Below are 27,736 nucleotides of genomic sequence, written 5' to 3'. Positions count from 1 at the left end.
GGAGGAGGAGGAAACCGAGGAGGATGGATACATTGAGTGACGACGGTGTCACAGCTAACCACTAGGTCAGGTTCACGGTATCTAACTATCAGCGTAAACACGCAGAGGGCATAATAAAGGAAGCGTAGTAACTAAACACCATAAGAGTCTACTGTTTGGCCGGACAACTGTCTTCTTCTTGTCGATTTCTGGGAGGAAGAAGGGCGACGATATTATGGCTGCACTTTCTCCACAGATCCGAGGACTTCAGACAGATGAGGTAAACTAACGCTCCTATCACGTCTGCCAGCCTCTAATGAGCCTGCTCATGTGACAACGTCGTTAGCCAGCTGGCTAACTAGTTATCGCTAACTGTTGCTAACTAACCCGGAATGTCCCGGAAAAGTGATTAACGAGCTAACTAACTCACAAGCTAGTCCGCTGGCGAGGTTAGGAGTTCTGTGTTAGCTAAAATCTACGACTTACTGATAGAAAATCGATGTAACTGATCCGCTGTACCTCTTCGCAGCTAACGTCAATGCTATCCATGATTTCCTAATTGGAGAACACTAGCTGTTGACTTTTTCAAGTCAGGAAACCCAACAGGCTCCTGAGCTGTGAATGCCTCTCAAAACACACACACACACACACACACACACACACACACACACACACACACACACACACACACACACACACACACACACACACACACCAAACACCACCACCAAACTCTGAATTATCTTGCTGAAAATCACGTTGCTCTCAGTCCAGGTCACAGTGTCAGGGCCCTGTGGCTGTCTCACACACCAAGACGGTGTGATGTATTGCGAAATCTCATGATGATTCACCAAGTTAACAATAAAAGCATAAATGAAGCTGGGGTTATGGTGGGAAATGCATTGTCGGGATGTTGCATCATTGAGTGTACTCCGGATGTGTGTGTGTGTGTGTGTGTGTTTGGGGGGGGGGGGGGGTCTGCACGGCATGCATGTAGGAGGGGTTGAACATACAGATTTCTGAGAGGACAGAAGGGGATTGTTTTGTTTACTATTATTATTATCTTTTATTACTTTGCTATTGATAAACTTATCTGTATATAGCATACTTGCACATACCTTTTTGTGTGTGTGTGTGTGTGTGTGTGTGTGTGTGCGCGCGCGCGCGCGCGCGCAACTTGCAATATTCACTATCAATGGGGCCATGCACAGAATAGCACCAGGCACTATTATTGTATATATTGAGATTTAGAGTATGGTCCTGGTTTTTAGTTATAGTTCACGTTGCTTATTCAGTCATGTTTTTATTATTTTATTTTCTTATCTACGTCTTTGACCGTCCTTGTGTTGCTTGGTTTATGACTCATGTGTGACTCTAATTTTCCATCAAGGTTAATCAAGTACTTTATTTCCACCCCGGTCTTTATGACTTTATCATATTCATAAACTCATGAGCATTTTTTTTTTTGTTATTTCAGGAGGAGTCCAGAATTCTAAAAGTCAAAGTCATTGCAGGAATTGGGCTGGCTAAAAAAGACATCCTTGGAGCCAGGTAAGTTGTAGACAGTCAACACTTACTTGTACTGTATACCTTATGAGCAGTGTCAAAACTAAATGTTAGCATAATAACTGATTAACCTGCCATTTTTTTTTCCTCAACAACTATATCTCGATATAGATATTGTATTCAATTAAACGTTTACTCTACTTTACTGTAGTGTCTCAGAAAATAATGAAAAATGCTACACTACACTCCAGTAGGTTGTTTGCAGTCACGTGACGTTAAATTCAGAAGGAGGGCCAGAAGTGAAAACTGCAGTGGATGAGATGAAGGAAAGTTCTTACTGGGCTAGTTTATATGAAATTATGAGAAAGGTACAAACAGAAAATCAGATCATATGTTGGATGTGACCCTTACGATATGAAGAGGAGTGATTTTTCAGATGAACTGAAAGTTTTGTTTGCTACTGAGGCAGCAGATATAACAAATACCTTCTCATTCAGACATCAATCTACTCTAGAAAACACATGAAAGCATATTTAAGTATGGAGGCAAATGACTTTCTTGTTAGCGGTCAGGTCCACGACCTTGGTACCAAAATACTCTCTACACTGTTGTTTTGTTTTTTCAAGTGTTACTTGTGTTACTTGTAGCCATTACTTTAAATCTATCACCATAGATTTAAAACAACAGCTAATGTCACACCATTTTCACCATTAGCCGACTCGGTTCCTCCCGGCCGCAGGCTGTCAACAAGACATTTTTCTGGCATTTTTTCAGTCAGTTTCTTGCATCTTTCACCCTTATGAACAGCAGCATTTGGCACTCAATAAAAGCTCCTCGTGGTTTCTTGGTTTTATCAATCTGAGCAACCATAAACGAGGCAAAACAGGCATTTTGAGTGTGTGTTATAGTGTTTCCTATGCAGAAATTCACTTCTCCATCTGCAGCTCGCGCCACAACAAAAGAGTGACGTGACGTCATCTGCAAACAACCTACTCCCAGACTCCACATCCACACATTTTAAAATTCCTTGTTTTGTTAGAGCAACAAAACAAAACCCAAATATATTTAATTTACAGATATATCAAGAGAAAGCATATCTTCGCATTTGATAAGGCAGATTTTTTTTTCTTTATGATTCACTTAAATTATTGATTTATCCCCATTGTTGACGTTCATTGACGTGTTTCAATTTCACAGAAACTGTGGAGGTCGTGTCATACTGTGTTATTCATTTCATGTGATTCATCTGTAAAATCGAAGTCATCATCTTGCTGTGCATATGCTGTAGCCATTATTGTCAGTTTTCTTCATTATCTTCAGTAAACAGCACATGACGACACTTGTTTTGTGAGCAAACAGCACAAAGTGATCCATGAATCAGTTTGTATTTCATTATTCAGACTGAGTCCTCCATTCTCTCCAAATCCCATTAAGACCCAAAGTAGCGTGATCTGTATTATTACACAATAATGATTCAGTTCAACCCTGGCTCATGACAGTTAACTTAAAAGACACTTTAAATGATTTTGCAGTTTACGACAGTTTCACGGCTTGTTTTGTTTTCTTTAAAACTCTGGAATCAAATAAACAGTTAAAAAAACTTCATCTAACCTTTAAATCCAGTCTAACAACAACATCTAATCGAGCTCAGGAAATTGTGATTTTTTGTGTGTGTTTGAGGATTTTTATGCATTTATTACCACTGTGCGTTTAATTGTTCATGTTGTAACCAAAATTTCTCTCTTAGTATCACTCTTACATAACACTAGCCACTTAATACATTACTAATGCTTCAACATTGCTGCAGGCCTAAAGTGGCATTGAGATTGGTAATGGATGCCATTGATGGATGTGGTTTTAATGCATGTCACAGTGCCTCAAACTATTATAAATTAACAATTAAACTCAACTTTCCGTTGAGCATAGAGAAGCTGGAGCCATTATGTTAATGATTCTTAGCTCTGGATGCAGCGGCTGATCTGATCAGATGGTGACGTGTACTAAATAAAGAGGATGGAGACTCATGGCAGAAAAACCACACAAACCACTAATACACACAAAGAACAGAAAGTAGATCATAAATGTTTCAATCTTTATAGATCCACATCGTAGCTGACTCTAAGTGTCTCTCTTTTTCTATCAGTGATCCATATACAAGACTGTCCCTCTATGACCCCATCAGCGGAGAAATCACAAGTCTTCAGACTAAAACAATAAAAAAGGTGAGAATGTGAACATGTACATTTGCAAATACACATACTCTTTTTTGTGACTCATATTTTATTTTGATCTTGTGTTTCCTTCTCACGTCATGGTACATGAAGACGTTGGACCCAAAATGGAATGAAGAATTCTTTTTCAGAGTAAGTGAAACTTAAGTTAACATTAAACATAAACATCAAATGCATCCATGTATCTCTTGTGTTGTTTGAATAGTTACACTTGTACGTGTTCCAAGAGATTGTTGTGGCATTTCATAACAGGAAACTGGATTCATTTACTGTATACTTCATCATTTGTTACCATAAAATGCTTAAAGTCATACCGTTGGCTTTGTTGATCATGGTTCATTATTGAACCCAGTTTTTCTGCATTTTGACGATACAGTGTGTGTTTTGCTTCAGGTTGATCCCAGCAAGCATCGAATGCTGTTGGAGGTGTTTGATGAGAACCGTCTGGTAAGTTATTCGTTTCTGTTCAACCTGTATGTGCACCTTTATGGACACATTTTAGTAGTTTTTTCCTCTACAGATTATTTGATGTTGACTGTAAGTAGTTGGATTGCAAGTATGGAAGTATGGACTTACTGGTAATTATCCATTAATCTGATCAATATTTTCTTGATTAATCATTTGGTCTATAAAATGTCAGAAGGTAATAATAATAATTACTAATTTTTTAATTAATAATTTTTATGTATAGAGCACATTATAATGCACATTACAAAGGGCTTCACAAAGGCAGCAAAATAAAACATGTCAGTAACTGTCATTATAATATTTTTTAAAAGAAAAAAAAAACAAGAAAATGGATTAAAAAAACAAGAAACTCAAGTAAAATCAGGAAAGGCTGATACAAGCATGTTTTAAGAAGGGAGATCATTCCAGAGCTTCAGGGCCCCTCTTGTTTTCAGCCGGGCTTCTGGAATAGACAAAAGCCCTCTGCCTGAGGATCTGATGGTGGAGGTCTTTTGAGGAAGATTTTGGATTCATTTCCATTTGCAAATCCAGTGAACTTGTTCCTCTTGAAGAGTTGTTCAAACAGAATGTTGCTTGGACGTATCTGTCATCACTGAATTGTTGTAGCTGGTTCACCTACAGATAGTGTTAATGTCTGTTTCCTGATGTGGAAAAAAAGTCTTTGAGAATGAACAAAGTGTTGGAAATCGATTTTCAGAGCTACTCTGCTTCGGAGGGTCATGTCTTAATTGATAGTTGTAACACACTCAGCATATTGGACACAGCCCAAAGATGTTCAAGCTGGGAAATAGTCTCACAAAGGTTTGAAAATTTAAGATGGAACCACTGACTTCCTCTGACGAACGGAAAAGCTTTTAAAACAAACATTTCAAATTCAAAACATCATCTTTATTTCATAACTTAATGTTTGTGTACCACAAAACACCCTGAATGCCAAAACAAGGCAATGTGTCATGTTTGTGTAGATAAGGGTTCTTCCAGTCAGTGTGGAGTTAACTCTGGTTTGTCCGCCTCATACAGCCGCCCTTATTTTGCCATGGCATGTGTGATATTGTTGGAAACCTGGGATACCATTATTCAGAGCGGTAAATATGGGAAAATCTGGCTGCCTTAAGGGCATCCTAACACCTGATGCTGACTGGTCAAGTGTGGATGGAGACTGAAGGAGTCACATATCACACTGAGTGTTGAATATCATGTAGATGATAGATCTTCTGTGTAGTGATATGTAGCTAAATAGTTTCTGTTATGACACAAATGCACAGGGTTGTTGCATGATGTTTGAGTGAGTGAGGAGGCAGGAGGCCGCAGTGAATATAGATGCCAGTATCTCGTGTTCTTTGATTGATTACACAGTTGGTGCACAGCAATGTTAAAGCTTTTGGGAATGTCAGGTTGATATCAGTTGAGCTGCTGACCCAGTTTCATGCTGGTCTGATGCACAGCAGGTCCTGGGACACCTGAGCAGCCAGCGCACAGTGACAGCACCAGTGCTGTCTGAGGCTGGCTGATAATAAACACAGTCACGCAGTTAGCCACCATGAACGATCCCAAAGAGTTTGACTTAAATATCACCTCACCTCCTAACGGCGTACTGAATACATACATGTCCACACATATTACATAAAGGCACATATAAAACCTGTTTTAGTATTCTAGAAAGTAGTAACTACTTTTATTTAAGCTACAGGAGCTTATAACTCTTTATTTTCCCACTCTAGTTCCCTTTTAAGCTATTTTCTACACTGAAAAAGTTACAATATTGGTATTTTTAGTACAACTTGAGATAGTAGTAGTTATTTAAATGTATCTTGCAGTATTTGTACTGAAATGCAACCGTGATGCGATTTGGGCACATCTGTACCTGCCCTGTCCTCCTCATGGTGAGGCACTGATTCATCAACCTGTCCAAACTGGCAGTGTCTGATCAGTTAATAGAACAGGAAGCAGCACATTAGATTCTCCGTAGAATCAAGTCAGTTTGCAGCTTTGTATCAGACATCTATTTGGAACCATTACTTCGACACGTCACACAGAACTGACAACGCTGTGCTATGAAAACAAAATTAGGTGAGTGTTTGGTCCCACGCCCTTTTAGCTCTAATATTTGTGATCATTGTAGTTCTTTGTAGTTCTTTGTTCTTCTTGGTGATTAATGAAGGAGCTTGTATAACATTGATCAGCTGTTGCAGTTTGTGGTGTTGCACAAGATTGGGCTTAGCTTTTATTTTGGTCTGCAGCCACTCAGCAGGTCACGATGAAAAACAAATAGAAACAGGCAGTCTGCACACACTCACATAAACTGAGCTTCTCCACTCCGTTTGCTTTGTTTGTAGTTTGGCTGAATGTTTCGAGAACGTGTTCCGTCACAGGTTTACATTCATGCTGGGGGGAGAAAGCCTGGGTGTGACTGGCTGAAGGCTGCCTTGTCATGCTCCAGGTGGATTTTGTAGTAATTTGGAGGGTGTGTCAGTGCTGTGAACGTGCCTCTGTGCGCGTGTGTGTCGCAGCTGCTCTGACGCATAGAGGAATGAGTAAAGAATGCAGGAGTCTTGTTGATTTGTCACACTGCTACCAGCAGAGTCTGTTTGTCTGTCCCTCACAAGTCGTGAAACTTGCTGTTCATTGTATAATTATTGTTCTGCAATGACAAATCCTAATCAATTTTGTGATCCACGGTTTGGCCTTTCACCTAGTGCCATTCTGAGTGTCCTTTAATCAACATGTTGTTTCACACAAATTTATCTTGAGAACTATTTCAATGAAATTAGAAGCTGGTGTTTGTTGTAGCTTGTGAAATTTTGCACTTATGCTTAGTTCAGCATATCTGCTACTTGCTGAGCAGGTTAAGTCGTTATGTGAAGGAGGACAGTGAAGGAGCAGAGTGAAGGAGTGCTCCTGGCAACACCACAAGTCATCCCATAATCTAACAGTGTTGTCCTTCCTGCTGGTTCCAATTTGTTTTTTACAGTAGCTGGAGACACCCACATACCCCCAGACACCAGGAGATGACATATTCAGAATCACACACATAAAAAACAGGGTTTCCATTCAGATATCACATGCTGGCGTGGAGAGGTCTGTGTAAGAGGCTCTGTCTCTCTTCCAGAGACTGCATGAATAGAGGGTATGCACCTAACATCCCCATATGCAGAGTTGCCATGGTTATTACCTCTTGACTGAATGGGCATCATGAATTCACATGGAAAACAGTGATAAAATGGTAAATAGCTGTTGTGCAACTGAATGCATAGGCAGATTCAGAAAGGATTCAGAAAGTTTGTACAGACTGCTGAAGGCTAAAGAGACCAGAAACAACCACATTTTACAAACAACCGTAAAGTAAAAAGAGTTAACCCAACAGTAACTCAACAGATGCTATAGATCTGTGCCAGTAGGGGTTGGTATTAGCTACAGAATGTTCAGCTGAAGCCATACACAGTATGTACAGTATGTATGAATATGTATGGACACATAAAGGTCAATTTCTCGCCACATATCAACGTCCACAGAGCGTTCTCTGTCCAGGACTTCATACTGATCCTTGTTAATTCGGATGGCTGTTTACTCTTTCAAGATGATGTTCTGTTTTCCTCCAGATTTGGCAAATCTCTCCATTCACCTCAGGCAGACCATATTTGTTTTGCCACTGAGTGTTGGTGAGGGGAATTGGAGAACGTCACAAAGTGACGTTAGCACATATAGTTAACAGCTGCTTAGCCCAACTCATTACAGGTTTTCCTTCTGATCGTCAGAGCCATCTATTGTCTCTCATTCAGGGCCTCAACTCTAACCACACCCCACTGACACAATTTATAATGATACTCAACCACGTTCTCTAAAGAGTTTATTAAATATAGCTTGTCCTCCAGTGTTTCCTTTGGGCACAGTGTTCATTTTCATGTGTATATTACAGACGGCTTTCCTTTTTCATTGGCTTTTTACACAATACTGTGTGTTGTGTGCAATCTTATCTTATGGCCTATGCAGCACCATCAATGGACCTACTTTTGGCTGGATGAGTGCGCAGTAGCCAATCATGAGGTGTCCCGTTAGTTTGTAATGTTAGCTTAAAAAATAGGCTATGACTTCCACTGCAGCATTGAAGTGTCCTCTGATGAATCATGTCTTTATCCTGGCTGTGTGTCCCACTATTACACCCTATACTGAAACTGTTTTGGATGCAGAGTAATATCCTGAAATAGGTCAGCCAGGCTCACAATAGGCTGCCATTAATAAATAGGACTGTCAACAGCCATGGAAGGGAAATCAGACCAGCACTGACGGTTACATGAGGTGTCATTTAACAGGTGTCGTGTAACTGTCGAAGCAATCCCAGTTCTGTCTCGTTCTTATCGTCTTGTGTTTTCTGTAGGCAGATTACTTCATGTCTGTTTAGCAAATTGTCTGTTTCTTTGCCAGAAAAAACTAATTCTAAAGTATTTCATGGCCTTAGTTGTGCTTTTGTATGAAATAAGTTTGATGACTTTTGCAGTTTGCAGTCATTCTCGTGCATATTTTCACCAGCTATGGTGGTTTTATTGTGTGCTATGTTTTATTTTGGAACCCAGTCCTCAGGTTTATACAGAATTATGTTGAAAGTCATTCCCTTTGATTTCCTGTAATTCAATAGCAGTGGGTAAAAATATTTGTGGGGGCACAGAGCAGCAGAAACATTAGAAGCATAGCTGCAGCAGGAAGTAGAGTCCTGAGTGAGTGTCCTGAAGCAGATGTAACAGTTTAGCAGAGCTTCAGTCTGAGATGCAGCACAGAGGGCTTCCATGTTGTTTTTTTCTAAAGGGGTAAACAGGTTTTAGATATTAATCTGGCTGGAGCTCAGGAGGTACAGTTAGCTAACAGCTAAGACAAGCTAGGTTTATATAGCAAGTCAACAGTGGAAGCTCTGTCCTTTAAGTTGTAGTGTAATTTTGTTTTCTTTAAGCTCCCTAAAGGGGCAAACCTCTGGGATTGCTCTAGTTTCAAAGGTCGTATGTTTGGGTCATGTCTCCAAACAGAACTACTGACCTCCTCTGACTAAAAGCTGAGATCAGCCCGGAGAGGAATGTAGGTTGTCACCAGAGCTATTTTGGCAATGTACAGCCGCTAATGATTGTGATCACAGAGCAGAGCCCGGAGCAGTTGCTTTGCTTTCCTTTTTTCCTACCACCAAGTTTGATCATGCAGCTCTCACCGACGCTGCAGGGATTAGAGAGTTAAACGAATGGCACGTCGGCTGCGCTTGCATTTTGCGTCAAGGAGAAGCAACACGGACCCTCTGTCAGAAAGCCTCAGCAGCCATGGTGAGGAGAGGGGAGTCAGTGTGCCAGCTCGTAGCCCCGCTGAGATTCTGGCGCACAGCTCTGTCCACTTGAAGGTGACTCCTCTGTCACCAGACTATGCTAATTTACAGCGATACTCTTCAGTATTCATACCCAGGGTTAACACGGGAGGATGTAACAAGAAGAGCATTCTGCAGATCTCACTGCAGCCCTGTGGAAAGCACAGTGGAGAGCTGGATGGCACCATAGAGGATGGAGATCCGGGGGGCAATGAAGGAGGAGTCGGTAGTGGATCTGACGGAGGTTCGTGCAGCAGCAGCATGGCCAGCGATGCCGGGTACTGTAGCAGCAACAGTATCTTTGAGCCTGAGGCTCCAGAAAAGCACAGGACCACCCAGGAGAGGAATCTACTCTGCCGCAAGTTCAAGGTCCCGCTGAGACGGTGCTCCTCCTTGGTTATATTTCCAAAGAGCCCCAGCAGCACCCCACCTGCTTCCCCGGTCAGTCCTGTGGCTCTGCCTGCTCTCCCACCAGGGAAGGGCTCTCATCAGCCATCTCTCCAGACATCTGAATTCTCACAAGATGATGAGGAAGTGGCTTGCAAAGGGTCCACCACCACAGCAGTAAGCAGTCATCGTCTCCCAAAAGGAAACTGTTCAGCTGAGTTCAGGGACACCAAACACATGGTGCAATTTAATATTCCTTTACAGGATGAACCAAAAAGCAAAATGGAGGACAGGAGTAAAGTAATGGAACTGTCATCAACTCTCGACAGATCAAATCGTCACTCTAGTAGCGTGCTACTGCACTTTGCCCACCAGAGACCAATGATATCCGGGAAGGGAGCTACAACCACAGCTACTGTCAATGTGGGATATCCTGATGCTCCTAACCCGGCCGCACACCACGAGGGCGAACATGACCCTCGCAAAAAACTGTATCGTAGTACCTCCGCTTGTTTGTTCTCCTCAACTAAACCACCAGAGAAAAAACAAAAGGTCTGTTCATCAGGAAAAGGTCAGGAAACGTACGAGGAAAACCACTGTCATCGCGCCATACAAAGGAGCTTTTCCCTGGAGGTGCCCTACGCTAACACTGGAATTTCATGTCACGTTTCGAATCCAAAACTCAGTAGCCCTTGCTCTCCACATGTGCACATTCATTTGTCTCCTTGCTGTCCAGCTAAGCTGCCAAGCTCTGTTACTGAAGTAAACACAAGCCACAAAGGGAATAATACACCAAAGAGCCCATGTCAAGACACCAAGGTGAGTGTTACGTTTCTCAAGTGGAATTAATTGATGCTCCCTGACCGTCACGAACGAGTGGAGATGCCTGAAATGTCACAGTGAATTGAGAGTCAAACAGCTTTTAAAAAAGCGTTTTGTCCAGACATCTGTGACATAAAGGCCCTTTGAAGGAACGCTGTGCAGTCGCCTGTATTGTTGTTTAACTGGTTCAAGTAGATTCCACCCTGTTTTGATTGGACTTTTCAAGTGACACGGCTTTCTTAAAGGAGCGTTCCTTTAACGTTCAAGAGATTATGTTTCTGCCACTTGTGCAGTACTAGATGTTTTGTTGGAGTAGGGAATATATGTGCTGTGATAATTCTGCTCTCCTTCGCTGCTATTACCATTCAAATCCTTAAAACTCTGTTTACTCAGCATCAGCTATTAGGCTCACCACAAGCTAGAGCGAAATTCAGTAACTGAGACGATTGCTACAGCTAAGTCATGCAATTAACAAGCCCAATGTGGACAAACATTCAGAGGTATTCAGTTACATTACAGTAAATCCATTTGCACTGGTTTCCAAGAAAAGCGCGAACGAGAAGGAAAAGCTGCCCATCTTTCATCTCGTCGTTCGTTCGTTGATGTGTGCGAAGACATGTTCAGCTTTATAATAGTTCTCCTTTTTTATTATTCTGTTAGCGCTATGAGTAATCGACTTAAGCGTTTACTCAGGCTAATTTTAGTGGTGGGAAAAGCAGTGCCCCTTGCTGATATAAATAAAGTGCCTCTGAAATATTCCCCCTGACTCCAGATAGTCTGGTGGTCTGTAGCACTGCCCAGTCTTGTGGATTCAAATTTAACAGCATGATACTAGAGCAGCGCACAGTCATGCCAGCCATCTGTGGACACGGTGTGTGTGTCTGTGTGGTGGGGGTAATGTAATGTAGGCAGGATGGGAGTGTGAGCCTTTCTCAGTAAAAGGGTGGTGTGTCCCTTCCCCATGGGTGCCCTGCCAGGCAGTGTTTGTGAAGTATCAGGTGTCAGCATCCCCCTTGCATTTAGCAAGTTGTCAAGTAACAAGGTCTCCTTCAGTAATTAGCCAGTCTGTTTACTTTTTAAAGATCTAAATTTGCTTTTGTAAATCTAGATTTTATTGTCTTGCTTTAAAATGCCCCTGAAATGCCATAATCAAGTACAAGCCTGAAAAAGTTGAGCCTCTGTGTAAAATGTAAATAGAATATGCAAACAGAATGCACTGCAATCATTTGCAACCAAACGGTGTTCACCGACAAGTTTTACAAAGTTTCCTGAGCCCATGTAGTAATGTCCTTTGTACTGTCACCTGTTACCAACGAGCCTGTTTACCTGTGGAATGTTTCAAACAGCTGTTTTTGGAGCATTCCACAACTTTCGCAGTCTTTAGTTGCTCCTGCCCCAACCTGTTTGAAAGTCAGAGTAAGAATATATTTACAAATATCAATGAAGTTGATGAAGTAAGACTTTAAATGTATTGTCTTTGTACTGTTTTCAATTGAGCGTCAAAAAGGATGTGCAGGTGATCTCATTTTGTTTTGATTATACTTTTCACAACTTTTTTGGAATCAGGATTGTATTGTATATTAATTTCTCTTGAGCTTGACGTTCATAGTCCGTGCATATTCAGTCCACTGCCATGTCACGCACCTCCTCCCTAAAAGTCTGCATCAAATACCACACGCCTTTGTTTACATTCTGACCATGTCCACCCACAATGGAGCAACAACAGTGTTATTCACTATCAAGTATATCATATCTCAAATAAGAGAGAAACACATGTAAAAATACTGAAACATACGTATAACAGTTTTAAGAGTTCCCCAGATATTGAAATGTTTTGTTTTTTTTAAAGGTGCAGTGATTTTACTAACTACAGCTAAATGAGCTTTGTACTCGTCAATGACTTTCCTTTTACAGCAGCAGCAAAAAGGGTCACCTCATTCCTGCAAACAGTCCCAACAACAACGTTTAACAAAATGGGGGAATAACAGCAATAATTTTTGCAATGTCATAATTTTGTAAGGTGACATAATCCACCTGTGCCTTGGTCTGCTTAGACTAAAAGTGACATTTTTTTGTACTCCTGTGGCCTCATCCAGATTTATTTAGATTTTTTTTTTTTTCAAATGCTGCTACAAAAACAAAGAAAACAGCTGATACATAAATCGAAATAAGTCACAATTCACAATGGAAATTTTTATCAAAGTGTCAGGTCTGCCGTTCTTATCTGCAGTGCCCTCGTAACCCCACCTGCCTCACACGAGTTAATGAACAACCAGGTGTGACCATATCACACAAGGAAGGTGAAAAACATTCATCAGAAATCTCACTGCTGTATTTTGAACGACTGCAAGGCAAAATTTCATAAAGGCATTCTGTTATTAGAGCCCAATGAGCAGACATTCACTTGATAAATAACCAAGATGTCATATAAGTGGCCAGTATTTAACTGTAGTTACATTTTCTGGGGACCAAAAAGTTCAAAATGACGGTGCATGTCGTTATTGATTGTCTGGATTTGATAGTCTCAGCACCAAGCTTGATTCTTAGGCTTTTAAGTGTTTGGAAACTGGAAAATAGCCAGCAGGCAGGGAAAACAGGACCTCGTTCTTCTTTGAAGAGTTGCAATAGATATGTTTTTGTTATGCATTCTCCATCAGCACAACAAATGAATGGTGCAGGTCGGAGTTGATGTTACTGTTTCCTGATCTGCGGTAGCAGCAGATGGTTTCCAGTGTGGAAAATAAGGCTCGTCTCTGCAGCTCATTCACTCCCTGAGCTTCTTAACCGAAATATAATGTGTTTCAACTTATTTTTTGTCATGCTTTTCACGGATTATGTCCTGAAGTCTCTAATCAGCATGGCTCATCATCAGACACTTTGTTTGCCTGCTCCTATAACATTAGCTGGGTGGCTCTGAACAAGTTAAGGTTTCACAAGCTGCAGTCCACCTGTTGAAAGCAGTTTGTCGTTGCTGAGCTAAGATTGATGTCACTGAACTTTCTCCACAGATACAAAAACATGTGTCTGTAGCTGTTTGCCACAGCCTCATACAGTATTGGGTCAGCACTGCTTAATGCCACATGCTGAACTGAGTTGCGTTCAGTGTCACATGAACCTTCAGGGATGCTCTAAATGGAGATTCATCCATGGTTGACTTTTTATCTTGTGCAGTCCCATCATGTGTCAAAAGAGAACAATCCCTCTTTGTTGAGCTTGCCGTCACTTCACCCTACATCCGGGGAGTTTCTGACGAAAGAGATGGTTTCACTTGATAGGAAATTCTGTTTGTGTATTCTGATTTTTCCTGAAATAGAAACAACCCACTTGACTTTTCAAACCAGCAGGGACATTTAGCCTGAAATTGTTTATGTATAACTATTAAATACTGAGCTGAGTTTGACTTTGAGGATCAGTTGTCTGGTTCATCTGTGATTGTTTGTGTAGTTCAGGTTCTCAACATCTGAGCAGGCTGTTGAAAGCTATGAAGGGCAAAGTATATTGATAAATACAAAGCTACAGAAGTGCTGGGTGACAGGCTCTGAGGTCAAGTGTAAGATCATATATACTGTATTTTTAATGGAACTTGGATTTTCCTCTGTTCACTCATTAACTGTTGTAAACATAAATACAAGGGGGAGGGAAATTGTGCGTGACAATGTTCTGTATGAAACCACACTGCTGTGTATACTGTACACAGTCTTACATCCTAATCAATCTCCAGTACACTGGCTTTTGTGTTGGGTCATATGTAAACAATACTAAAGATACACAAATTCTACTTTCTCAATATCCTGTTGACTCTGGTGTGTAAATAAATATGTAACGACATCAATGATTCTGAGTGCTGATACCTCCTAAACATCTGTTTTTCTAACAATAATAATAATAATATTTGTATAGCACCTTTCTTAAGAAGGTTTCAAGGTGCTTGTACAAGTAAAAAAAAAAAAACAGTTAAGATAGAATGAAGTTAAACAACATTTTATAAGCAAAAATGTAAAAAATTCCTTAGTTCCAGTTTCTCATTTGAGGGTATTTGCAGCTTTCCTTTCCTTTACTTGATAGTAAACTGGATATTTGACAGTTTTGGACTGTTGTCTGGACAAAATAAAAAGTTGACATGACACTATGACTAAATTGCATTCAGTAATTTTACAGTATTTTGTGACATTGTATGGATCAAATGATTAATCGACTAAGTGCTGCCATTGAGTAAGCTTTAATTTCTAGATTGACAAAATTGCAAGCAGTCTGATGTAAGACTTGTGTGTCTGTACTTGTTGACTTGAAATGACAACGACGTGTCCAGTAATTACCTTAAGTGTCTATGTTGTGCTTAGAATTATTAGTTGTAAAAAAAAAAAAAGGATCTACTCTTGTTTTTAGAATCTTTGCAAAATTAAAATACATATCGGGCTGAGATTCATTTGGGTTTTAAGAATGTAGTGGTCCTTCGGTCCTGTCATTGCTGGTGTGCATGTAGCTTTTCCTTTAACCTGGACTTAACTGCTTTGGCTTAGCTGCACTATTAGAAGTGCAAGGGCAGGACGAAGGAGGCCTCCATCTATATTTGTTCACATAAACACTCTATACTGCTGTTGGACAGTCTGACCTGCTGCGGCACGGGTGTTAATTTGGTCACAAAGCTAACTCCTACAGAGCAGTATGCGTTTGACTTCAGCCTTCTGCTTTTGAAACTGCGATAAGGACGCGCAGTGAACGTGTGAAGTGTTGAAAGAAAAGACAGTTTATCTGACAAATGCTTCATTATGTTGGTCCCGGCTTCTCTGGCAATTACACAGTGCAGCCATTCACTGTGACCTGAAAAACACACTCCGATCTCAGTTCCATACTAAATCAATACGGAAATACACCCAAGTCAAATGACTTGTTGTTTCAAGTAGTAAAATAGTGCAATGTTTGCACTGAGAATACGAGCTGTTTAATCCTTTGATGATCAGATGGTTAAAGATAAATTAAAGGCCTTGTCTTGATAGAGATATGGATATAGGAGATAAAATCCAGCTAATAATACACACTGTTTTTCCTATGGGGACATTACAGTGGCTCTCATTACTCCTGAGAAGACACGTCCAGGCCAGTCTTCTGTGTGTGTATGTGTGTGTGTGTGTGTGTGTGTGTGTGTGTGTGTGTGTGTGTGCGTGCGTGCGTGTAGGAGGAGATAATATTGTCATGATCCTGACATCTGTGTGTGACTCCCTCTCTCCCTATCAGACACGTGATGACTTTCTGGGACAGGTGGATGTCCCCTTAAATCAGATACCGGTGAGTTGTTACTTGCAGGAAACCCTTCTTCTTTGTGACTTGTTTAAGTTCCAGTAAGTCGAATGCATTTTGTTTTCACTGTAGTTTTTACTGTACGTGCTCTCGACCTCAGTCTCACCCGTGCCATCATGTAAATGTAAACACGCACACCCTTATTCTAGTGTCTGTTCCACATCGCTGTCTACAGTTTTGGTAACACAGTCCGTCATGTTTATGTTACGTTGCAGCTTTGTTTCATTATAAATACAAAGCCCACAAATTAGCCCTCATGGTACACTGTCACCATCATTTCATGCAATGGTATCTTTAAATATACTGTGTTGTGATGCAGCGCCGGCCAGCAGATTTATTCATGTGCCTGTGAAAGTGTTTGGAGAGTTAAAGATTTCCTTTTTGTTCTTTTTCCTGTTTGTGTGTTTCTTTTTTTTTTTTTCTTTTTTTTTTTCTCAGACAGAAAATCCTAACACAGAAAGGCCATACACATTCAAGGATTTTCTGCTTCACCCACGAAGGTTGGCATGAATTCATGGTTATTTAATCTTTTGTCTTTCTCTGTTTTACATTCCATTTTTACATATGTTTATTTGTAGGAGAAATGAAAGGCCACAGCTCAGCTCATACTTTATTTTTAAACATGCCGGACAGTATTTATCTCTTCCTTGTTTCAAAAAAAAAAAAATCAATCTGTTTGTCGCACAGCCACAAGTCCAGGGTCAAAGGTCACCTGCGTCTCAAGATGACCTACCTGCCAAAAAACCCTGGTTCAGAGGAGGAAACAGCAGATCAGACTGAGGATGTAAGTTTGACTGTTGTTAATAACAAGATTAATAAATAAGATAAGATAATCCTTTATTGATCCCCCAGGGCAGAAATTTGCAACACAAGGACAGAAATAAGTACAGATACAGTCACACAGTGCTGGATTTAGGGCCTCAATCATTAATCAAATGTTTATTTTTGTTCCTGGTTGCTCCCAAAATCCAATTTAAGGTGACCTCAATTCAATGAATACAGCTGAAACCAACCTTCAAAATATTGCGTATATTATGAGCCATTTTAAACCGTTAATCACATTCTTCAATAACTAAACTGCATTTTAAAATCTGCTAAGATGTGTGGCACTTTGTGTTTTCCGATATACTGCTCTTGCCAAAACCACCTGACCCCATCTATCGTTATAAAACACGCTTCATTCAAATTCAACAGAAACAAAATAGAACTGATCAAATTCTCCCTACATTCATCTCTGATTTGGTCAAAATAGACCCTTAATTCACCAAATCAGGACAGGAGCGAGAGAGAGGGCAGAGATCAGAGAAGCAGTGAAAACAGAGCCAGAATATTTTCACATGTACTTCACTTGAGATTTAGATATGTTGCAGATTTTCACAGTAGAAAAAGAGTAATTACCGGACGACAGATAACATAACCTCCTTTATGAGGTAATGATCGTGTATCATTGTGGCCCGACATTGAATATCTCACAAATCATTCACCTAACAAAGGTCCAAAAATACACAACATGACCACATGTAAACTTTGTTTTACTGAGTATTGAGAGAACATTTTTTTCATTGGATGATAAATGTCACGTTGAAAAGTCAAGTGAAACCTTGGCCTTGCTGCTTGTTTTCACCATAGACAGCAGGTTAAACGGCTGAAGGTCATAGCAGTATTACGGGTTCTTTAAGAGCGTGGATTGTCTCCTGAACATTTTCTTAAAACACAAAGTCCATGAGTCCAGCTTGTGGTTGTCTCACGATCTGTCCATGACCTTTGTAAAATATGCTGATTTCTTCAGAGTGATTTTAAGCATAGTCCTCTTCGGGGTGTGCACTTAGAAAGCTGGCATTAAGATGTTGTTGTCTCCATCCTGCCTTTGCTGCCTTTTTAAAACATTTTGTTTATGTTGTGCAGCCTGGTTGGGAGTTTCTGGAGGCTCAGGACATGTCAGGTCCCAGACAAAGCCAGCTGCTGCCTGCTCTGCCCCCTGGCTGGGAGGAGCGGCAGGACAACCTGGGAAGAACCTACTTTGTCAATCATGAGAGCAGAACCACACAGTGGCAAAGACCCACAATGCAGTAAGCAAAGAAAAGTCTCCCCAGCAAAGTTACAGAACACTCCTTGTTGGTGCAGCACTTATTGTGTGTGTTTGTGTGTTTGTTTGTCTGTGTCCTAAACAGGGACGGTGATGTGGAGATGCAAAGAAGACGGAATAATAATATGGAGGTGGAGCATGCTTTTATTACACGCAGACAGATCTCAGACCCTGATGAGAACACCACACGAGAGTCTCCTGAGGTGATTTCAGCTTTTTTCACTGTGTCCTGCTTGTTTTGTATTACCGTGTTCTACTCAGACTTACCTGCTGGTTTCCATTGTTTAAGAAGACGTAAGAGTTTTAAAATGGTAAAAGCTTATTTAACGTCATACAAACAAAATAGATCATCTCTAAAATCCCAGCATGCTTAGTTAAGTATTTGCAAATGACAGCAAGTTTTTAATTCTACAAACGTTTCTAGTCTCTCAGCTCATTTTTGTACATTTTCAGCAACTGTCGTTCAATCTTGCAGCTCTCATAGCATTGTTTTTGACCGCAGCGGGCGGCTGTTTACAGTGAAAAAACTCTAAAAACCTGTTGTACACAACCTGCTGAGCACCCAACAGCAGACAGGCTGTTAGCGACCAGCTGGTGAACATATTGGAGCATTTAGCAGCAAATGAGACAGATATTTACAACAAGACCAAAAACAGAACTAGAAGGCGAGTACGTATTGGGCTTCATCAGGTGGATGGAAACACGACTCCAGATGAATGAGAATGTTGCTCTGTGTCTGCTAGGTGTGTGAATAGGCACCTGTTTGTTATCAAGTTGAACATTAAACATTTGACTTAAAGGGTGATGGTATGTCAGTGTTGTATTCACAGATTCCACTGCCCCAAGCGGCCAAATAAAATCAGCTATGGCAGGTTTCAGAATATCACACAGCCTGTTCACAAGGCAGCGTCTGAAATGGCTTTTTAGGTAAATGTGTTCTGATAGCTATGTGGATCCCGTGCTGAAGCCAGATGTTGCAGTGGTGGTTGTAGCAGTGTAGTTCTGGCTTCTCCTCTGAGGGCTTTGGCATAAACACTTTCATTTACTCGAAACAAACTAACTTGTAGGTTTCTAAAACAGAACTCTCAGTGGCTTACACTGTATATTTAAACTGAGTAATTTGGCAGAGCGAACCTTGGATCTGCCTCCAACTCTGTGTGCTTGATGAATCTCTTCTGTCCCATCTTCTAGAGCTGGGAGGTCATTACAGAGGACGAATCAACCTTGTACCACAGCAATAACCAGCTCGCATCACCTGCATCCCGCACGCCCGTACCTGAGTTCCACTCGTTCTGCGACGAGCTGAGAAACGTTCACATTTCAGGGGCCACAGCTGGCGAGCTGCACACCTCCCAGACAGTGAGTCATTTACTGTGCAGCATAAGGTTCCAGTTACCATAAGTCAGAGGAAGAGGTGCACATAACGACATTAACATGAACCACAGGCTTTCAATGAGAGAGAGAGAGAGAGAGAGAGAGAGAGAGAGAGGTGGAAATGACATATACACATTTCATGGCCAGATGATTATTGTTGTCTTTGACATCCTTCCCCTCTGATGCAGGATCATGCTAGTAATTCAAGCCATTCCAGTCTCAGAGGAAGTGTCCGGTCTTCAGCAGGAGAGGAACATCCTGTCAACCCTGCGGTATTTCACTCCCTGTTGAAATCACTCTTTCCTGTGTTTTACGAAACCTGTCTTACATCATAATGTTGCTGTATGAGTTTACAGACGTCAGCATTCAAGATTCACAGTTATATTTCTGAATCATTTTTAGTCATTTCCTCTGCTGTGGAACTTAGAAGATAGATTTAGTGAGGTTATGCATGTCTTCGTTGGTATTGTGTTACTAAATGAGCCTGGGGTTTTCAGTATTGATCGCTGTAATCAGTTTTTATGTCATTCAATAGCTGCTTCCAACCACATCTGGGCTGCCTCCAGGCTGGGAAGAGAAGCGAGACAGCAAAGGAAGACGCTACTATATCAACCACAACAGCCGAACCACTTCATGGACTCGGCCCCTCATTCAGGTACAAAGTGGGCTTTCTTATTGATTTTGATAGGGGCGAAATGTTTGTACAGTATATAAACTCAACGAGTTCAGGATGGATCTAAAATCAAGTGGAATTTGTTTAACACTAATACCTCTCCATTTTGTCATTTTTGCTGGACAGAAAACCTCAGAGGCAGCGGTAGCAGCAGCAGCAGCAGCAGCAGCAACAACAGCACACAGTGGTGCAGGTTTACCCCAGAGCTCTGCTCCGTCCCAACCGCCTACCCCCCCTGTGGAGTCTCCTCAGCACACCCCAAGCCCCGAGCCCACTTATGAATCTGGATTCCTGCCAAATGGTTGGGAGGTTCGCAGTGCTCCCAATGGAAGACCCTTTTTCATTGACCACAACACGAAGACTACTACCTGGGTGAGAAGTCAGCAGACTTCCGATGTGCTTTCACGGGGATGGCTCCACAAAGGCCAATATTTTATTTCCATAACAAGAAAGGCTCTCAGTTTTTTCCAGTAGACTTTTTCTTCTGTGTGTCATGGTCAAACAATACATGAAAAAGTTTCATGTAGAGTCCCTACCAGTCAGTAGTATCTCTTGTGTAAGCATTTCCTCTTTGACTGGATCACACCCTCCTTGTTTTCCTCTGAACAGGAAGATCCCAGGCTAAAGATTCCTGTGCAGCAGAGGAGGAGAGCCTCACTCGACCCAAATGATCTCGGCCCCCTGCCGGTAAGTTCAGCAGTAACAAAAAAATCTGTAACCAATCAATTGAAAGGCTCTGTGTTGTAATGTATAATCAGAGCTGACTGTTGTATTTAAAGCTGCAGTGCAGGAGTTTTGCATATCAATGAAGGAGGGAGCAGCCATAGCTACAATAGGCTCCTGAGGGTGGGGGAGAGCAGACTGAGGCATAGGTCATAAGCAAACGAGGACACTGTTTGTGTAATTACTCACCCAGCCACAAGGGGGAGACGAAAGTTCCACTCTGCAGGTTTAATAGTTTAAAGCCAATTTATTAAAGAATGTGATATTTTCTTCCTTCCTAGCCTGGTTGGGAGGAGAGGGTCCACACTGATGGGAGGATATTCTACATAGATCACAGTGCGTATGACCTTTAATATTAAAAATACATCTGGGACTAAACGATGAATTTGTTTCCATATTAATGAATGTATTATTTCATAGACACCAGGACCACACAATGGGATGATCCCAGATTGCAGAACTCAGCTATAACTGGACCAGTGAGTATAAACTGTATTTGACAGATTATTCGTCAGTAACATGATATTAGCATACAGTGAGAACTGTCTATTTATAGCGTACAGGTTTCCTGTAAATATGTATCATTGTCCACAGTGAAGGTCATAAGGTTAACACTGATTTGTTGCCACCAAACTCTGTTTTTTGTTTATTATAGGCAGTGCCTTATTCCAGAGATTATAAACAGAAGTATGACTACTTCCGGAAGAAGCTGAAGAAACCGGTGAGTCTCCCCAAAGAGCTGCTTGAACTGAGACTTTTACTTTGCAAATACATGATAAAACTGTTCTTTTCTACACTGGTGTTGCTTTTCCCTCTGATGTCAGTTTCCTCATCTGACTTTCACCATTACATGATTATAAGTTTTCTTCTTAATAACCTCAGTACATTTCTATGCAGGCTGACATCCCGAACCGTTTTGAGATGAAGATGAGACGAAATGCGGTGCTGGAGGACTCGTACCGGCGCATCCTCTCAGTTAAGAAGGCAGACCTGCTGAAGGCACGACTGTGGGTGGAGTTTGAGGGAGAAAAAGGGCTGGACTACGGTGGCGTAGCCAGAGAGTGGTTCTTCCTCATGTCTAAGGAGATGTTCAACCCATACTATGGACTGTTTGAGTATTCTGCCACGTGAGTCTCTTTTTATACCTTCTCCAACTGTCTTATACACCATTAAGATGTGTTTAGATGAGAACAGACGCCCAAATCATTCTTGTATTGCAAAGCCTATTCACGCTGAGAGGAACATGCACTGGTTCTCTCATTTATCTCATGGATCAGTACCTGACAGATATTCTGCACCCAGGACTCCCATACAGATCTGGAAAGAAAAAACAACTCAGCCTGCACATAATGTATCACTGCTCACTGTGTACAGTCACACACTCTGTGTGATTTTTGTTGTTGGGAAGATGCCTGTTCGTTTACACAGTGCCAGGCCACACGAAATTCACATTGCTCATCCTCTTTGACTGTCGAAATCTACAAATGTGGTCTGGGAAACTATAATTGTGGGCTGAAATGAGTTGGGAGCAAGTTCTCCATGGAGCAGTTAGTGCTATTTATATAACTTGAGCATCAATGAAAACACAAATTTCAAGTCAAAATTCATATACAGTCACAGAACTGTATTTCTTATAGGAGCATTAAAGTAACAGCTGTACTTATCTGTGGGCAAGAGGCAGGACAGCTGATTTTGGAAAGTATCTCCCCTCTTGGAAGTTTTTCTTCATATTTTGTGATTTCTTTCTCCCAGGGACAACTACACACTGCAGATTAACCCTAACTCAGGTCTGTGTAATGAGGACCACCTGTCCTACTTTAAGTTCATCGGCCGTGTGGCAGGCATGGCAGTGTATCATGGCAAGCTGCTCGATGGTGAGTGCTACGCGATTATGTGAAAATTTCTGCATAAATGTTGTTCAGACATTTTCAAAGGTTAGCAACAACAGCGGTGAGAAGGTCAAAGGGTTTAGAGGAAATTGTGATTTTAATGGATCCTGACATTTTTGTTTGTGTTCTTCTCAGCTTTCTTCATTCGACCTTTCTACAAGATGACGCTGCAGAAGCCCATCACTCTCCAGGACATGGAGTCTGTTGTGAGTGTCGCTTTGTTTCTGCAAATAATTGATTGAACCCCTTGAATCAGCATCTTTAAATTACAGCTATTCTGCAGGACATTTCCTTTGCTAAATCTGTTTGTTGTCTTTTCAGGACAGTGAATATTTCAACTCCTTGATGTGGATTTTGGAGAACGACCCAACAGACTTGGATTTGAGGTTCACTATTGATGAAGAGCTGTTTGGACAGGTTTGTTATCTTTGCCTCAACAACTTTCACTTTATGATTTGTGTTTTTCTGCCTAATTTACGTGAAACTCTGCCATTCCACCTGTTTAGACTCACCAGCATGAACTGACGCCGGGCGGCACAGACATTGTCGTCACAAATGACAACAAGAAGGAATACATCCAGTAAGCAGCAAAGCTCCTCACTTCAACAACCAAACAGTTTTCATTGTCTTTAAAGTGTTGAAATTATGGTTTTATGCTGATCTGCTGTTTTGTGTTTGGCAGTCTGGTGATGCAGTGGAGGTTTGTGAACAGGATACAGAAGCAGATGACTGCCTTCAAAGAGGTGATTTATGTGTTATGTTTTTATCACGTGGACATAGTTAGCATTATATACACCATTAAAGAGTGCCAGATAAGACTAAAAACCTGTCATATTTCTGCTTTTTCATGCTTGTGGTAGGGCTTCTTTGAGTTGATACCACAAGATCTGATCAAGATCTTTGATGAGAATGAGCTTGAGGTGAGTTTTCAGTCTACCCGATGTGCTGACATGAACCAGATTCATTCCAGCAAGATGAATAATGGCCTGCCTCCCTGCCCTCTTGCCCTCCACAGCTGCTCATGTGTGGTCTCGGAGATGTGGATGTGAACGACTGGAGAGAGAACACCAAGTACAAGAACAGCTACTGCTCCAACCACGTCGTTATCCAGTGGTTTTGGAAAGTAAGACAATTTTCCATGCCGGGAGCCAGCAAGTTTTTTCTCCTTTAAAAAGAGCTTTGTATTAGTTTTATTTTGTATTTATTTGTGTATCTGTTTGTGTTGTTGCAGACGGTGCTGTTGATGGATGCAGAAAAGCGAATTCGGCTGCTACAGTTTGTGACAGGAACATCAAGGGTCCCAATGAATGGCTTTGCTGAACTCTATGGTGAGATAACTGACTGCGTTTTATAGATTATCCACTCTTCCATCAACTTATCCCCTCAGGAAAAATAATTCTTTTTATTTTGCTTGCAAATGAGTGGCCGTCTTTGCCTTAACTCCCACATCTTTGCCCTCTATACTGTACGCACTCTTCACTTCACAGGTGGCTTGAACTTTCTTTTCTTGTAAATGATTCCAGTTATAATCACGTTATATGTGTTTATCTGATGGTGGTTTTATTTTCCAGGGTCTAACGGACCACAGCTGTTCACCATCGAACAGTGGGGGACACGTGATAAACTCCCCCGAGCCCACACATGGTGAGCACTTCACTGTGATTATTTTCATTAATAGCCAACACAGTTGAGTTTAGCAATGCACTTTAGAGCTTTTACGAATTTACTGAGCGTGTGTCGACATTTAAGAAAGGTTAAAGCAGGTTGCGCCAAAAGAAAAAGGTTTATATTGCTTCAGTTCAGCTTTTTATCACAGTTCTGATTAACATTCATACAGTAAATAGGATCATTTTACTGTGCTGTGGCTAAGATGTATGGAGCCCCCAGTGCTTTTGTGCACGAGATCCATATCTTGATGTTAATCGGTGCATGCAAGATAAAAAAGATTCATTTTGGGGCTTCCGGCCTCAAAGCTATCAAAGAACTAATATGCAGAATGTTACATCAGCCCTGACCGGCACACGACTAGCGTACACTTAGTAATGAATATTGATAAAAAGACTAGTACACTACAGTATCTGTTTGAGCTTAGGGGGTTGAAGCCCTCTAGTGGCTGGATACAGTCATAGTTCTCACTCTGCTGCGGTTCAGTGAGACGTCACAGTGTTTTAAGGAGAGCTCCACTGATTCTACATGTCAAAGTCCATTTTCTAGTCAAAGAGAATGCAAAAGTTGCAGCTGAGTTGCATTGTGGGAAGTGTAGGATTCTGGGTTTTTGGAGCGACGCATATCAGGGATTTAAAGTCTGGAAATTTTTGCCTCAGCTGCACCAAATGTTAGAGTTATTTAAGTAGTCTGTCCATGGAAAATTCCTCAACTTTATGTAGGTGCAACACTAAATCTGGACTGTCCCATAAGAAATGTGAATAACCAAATAGCAGCTGAAGTTTATTCCCTCAAATGCTTGTTTTTAATGACTCCTGCTTCGATTTTATGTATTTACTTACATACTTTCTTACTTTTACTTCCTAAAGCTTCAATCGACTGGACCTGCCTCCTTATGAGTCTTTTGAAGAGCTGAGGGAGAAACTTCACATCGCCATCGAGAACGCACAAGGCTTCGATGGTGTGGATTAATGCTTCTGCTGTGTATGAGCTGTACGGACATTACTGCCATTAGAGGAAAACCAAATATGGGAGAAACAAGCTGTGCATCGGACTCGGGTCTTAACTTGACAGCTGTGTGACAGATGAAGAACAGTCACACGACCTTCACTCTGTTGAAGCACACGCGGAAAAAGGACGTTAAGTCTGGAGTGAAAGAGGTATCTAATCTCTCTGCGTGTTCTGAAGTTTACATAGCAAAAGCTGTATACTGTATAACAAAAACATTTAACTTAAAAAAAAAACATTTCTTTCATTTGGGCTACATTGCCTCAGAAAAACTTTGTGATCCGTTTCTCACATCAGGTACTTGTGAGATTTTTGTCTTCGCTTTGTAGTAGATGAGATTAGTTATGTTTCTCCTCTTTTGAAATCCCTTAACTTGTCCTTTCACCGTATGTTAGTGCTGGAAAGAGTGGACCACTATGATATAGGAATGAAAAGACGAGAACTCGCAACATGCCTCCTGTCCAATACCCTTTAATGCCAAAGTTAAAGTCCAAAATCCCCTTAAACATGACATTGGGCTCCCTGGTAGCTCACCTGGTAGAAGATGTACCATGTACAGCAGCAGGAGGCCCTTTAGCTGCATGTCATCCCCCCTCTCTCCCCTCCGCCTCTCCTGTCTCTCTCCAGCTGTCACTACCATAGTAAAGCAGAAATGCTTTTAACTATAAAAACATGATGTTAGCACAATAACAATGAAATGTCATTCACGTTGAAATGAAATGTCACAGGTGTCGCTGTCATAAGCAAAACCTAAATGATAAATTGACAATTCAAGCTAAATTAAACAGATGTGAAGATACTTTCCCTCCTTTTTTCCTCTCATTTAAATTCTTTATATAATTATACATTTTTCATTCCATCATACTAGAACCACTGATCCCAAATCCATGCACCTCGAAAGCATTCATAGCAGAAAGTGTGCAGTTTATGTACAAGTTTGAGTGACTACCCTGACAGTAAGTCATTTAGTCATTATAGTCGTGATGTATCAACACCAGGACCAGTAACAGACTAAACTAATTATACAGTAGTTTGTATCTATGTAGGCCACCAGTCCAAAGAAGTGACTGCACCAGTGTTAGATTGTGCTGAAATACTATGCATAATTGTACATACGGACGTGAGATAATTATATATCGCTTGATTTTTGATTTTTCAGTCATTACATACTCAAATATTCTGTACATATAAATATAACTTTCTACAAAATATGAAGCATTTATTGAAACTGTTAAACGTGACTCAAATCGACAGTTAGGTTATTGCACCTCTCCTTTATACGTACTTTTAGTGTTTCATTTACGATCGGTAGCCTCTCATACTCAAGTTCAACACTGACTGTGCATCAGAGGAATATAGAAATGTATACACACGTTATATCTCCTGGCCAGTAGCTTATACAAACATTATCTGACAGACTGGCCTTATCATACAGTATGTTAAATATCCTGTTTTGTTGCCTTTTGTCAATGAGTGATATCATTTTGTTTTCTTCTACTCATCATGGGTGTCTAATTGCAGCACAGTGCTCTATTTTTAAGAGTACAACTTTAGAAATTGTTCTGTTGGTTGTCAAAATGTGTACAGATTATTGTCTGTTTTAAAAAATGAGTAATCACTTGTAATACCTTTGTAGGAAAGTAACTGTACTTAAGCAGTAGTTTTAACGTTTTCTGGATGGTAAAACGTGTTTACACTACCTGCCATGTTTACAGGACCGTTGATAAAAGAAGATTTCGTGGGCTGACAACACAATTTTATACTTATGCTTTTATAAAGTGAAGCACTTTGTTCATATTGATGAGTCTTACTTCTGAACTTTCTGAATCTTTGCCAATCTGTCACCTGCAGACTGCTTGAATCGCTCTTTAAAGAAACTGATCCTATGCTTCAAGTGCACGTGTTGAAATGTTTACATGTAAACATTGCTGAAGATAGCACATTCTTTTCTTTCACATCTATTTAAGATTAAATACAGAGGCCTTCGTTTGTAATGTGTTGTAGACTTTGATTGTTTATTGATGTTCTAATCTCTAAACGGAAGAACTGTTCTATATGTATTGTTGTCTACTGAATAATAATGAATAGATCAACACTTAGTTTCTGATATATCAAATTTTGCTATTATAGAATTTAATTATAACACCTATAAGTGCATTACAACAACAACAACAACAACAACATGCATGCAACATATATATATATATACAATACTTTAAAGGGTGGAATGAACTGTAGCTGTTAAATCCCAATTTGATGACCTATAGTGCACCAAATTAAATATATTTG

General features: G+C 40.8%; 1 protein-coding gene across 4 annotated transcripts; it reads left to right on the top strand.

Moving 5' to 3' along the window:
- Window positions 1-27,736, top strand: nedd4a (NEDD4 E3 ubiquitin protein ligase a). 4 transcript variants are annotated; one of them, XM_076727613.1, is made up of 29 exons: window positions 1-259; window positions 1,457-1,530; window positions 3,629-3,707; window positions 3,810-3,848; window positions 4,110-4,163; window positions 15,967-16,017; window positions 16,468-16,529; window positions 16,717-16,813; window positions 17,935-18,098; window positions 18,201-18,318; window positions 19,307-19,474; window positions 19,678-19,761; window positions 20,025-20,144; window positions 20,289-20,534; window positions 20,772-20,849; window positions 21,167-21,221; window positions 21,306-21,364; window positions 21,541-21,606; window positions 21,783-22,012; window positions 22,638-22,759; window positions 22,910-22,980; window positions 23,096-23,191; window positions 23,281-23,354; window positions 23,457-23,517; window positions 23,635-23,694; window positions 23,790-23,897; window positions 24,006-24,102; window positions 24,346-24,418; window positions 25,309-27,736. In XM_076727613.1, the coding sequence occupies exons 1-29, from the start codon at window positions 215-217 to the stop codon at window positions 25,409-25,411; spliced, it is 2,754 nt and encodes a 917-aa protein (XP_076583728.1). In that variant the 5' UTR covers window positions 1-214; the 3' UTR covers window positions 25,412-27,736. The 4 variants fall into 4 exon arrangements, with proteins under 4 accessions (XP_076583728.1, XP_076583735.1, XP_076583720.1 ...); XM_076727605.1 differs by lacking the exons at window positions 1-259; window positions 1,457-1,530; window positions 3,629-3,707; window positions 3,810-3,848; window positions 4,110-4,163 and adding an exon at window positions 9,406-10,728; XM_076727620.1 differs by lacking the exons at window positions 1-259; window positions 1,457-1,530; window positions 3,629-3,707; window positions 3,810-3,848; window positions 16,468-16,529.

This window comes from Chaetodon auriga, chromosome 1 (assembly GCF_051107435.1).
Source record: "Chaetodon auriga isolate fChaAug3 chromosome 1, fChaAug3.hap1, whole genome shotgun sequence".
Classification (NCBI taxonomy): domain Eukaryota; kingdom Metazoa; phylum Chordata; class Actinopteri; order Chaetodontiformes; family Chaetodontidae; genus Chaetodon; species Chaetodon auriga.
The sequence above is the reverse complement of the archived record's forward strand: the minus strand, read 5'-3'. Positions and strand labels throughout refer to the sequence as shown.

Bases quoted from the DNA above. Each gene is read 5' to 3' on its own strand.
- nedd4a (XM_076727605.1), top strand. From the start codon at position 9,406: ATGGCACGTCGGCTGCGCTTGCATTTTGCGTCAAGGAGAAGCAACACG. The intron at 10,729-15,966 runs GTGAGTGTTACG...TCTCCCTATCAG, and splicing joins GCCCATGTCAAGACACCAAG to ACACGTGATGACTTTCTGGG. The intron at 23,898-24,005 runs GTAAGACAATTT...GTGTTGTTGCAG, and splicing joins TTATCCAGTGGTTTTGGAAA to ACGGTGCTGTTGATGGATGC.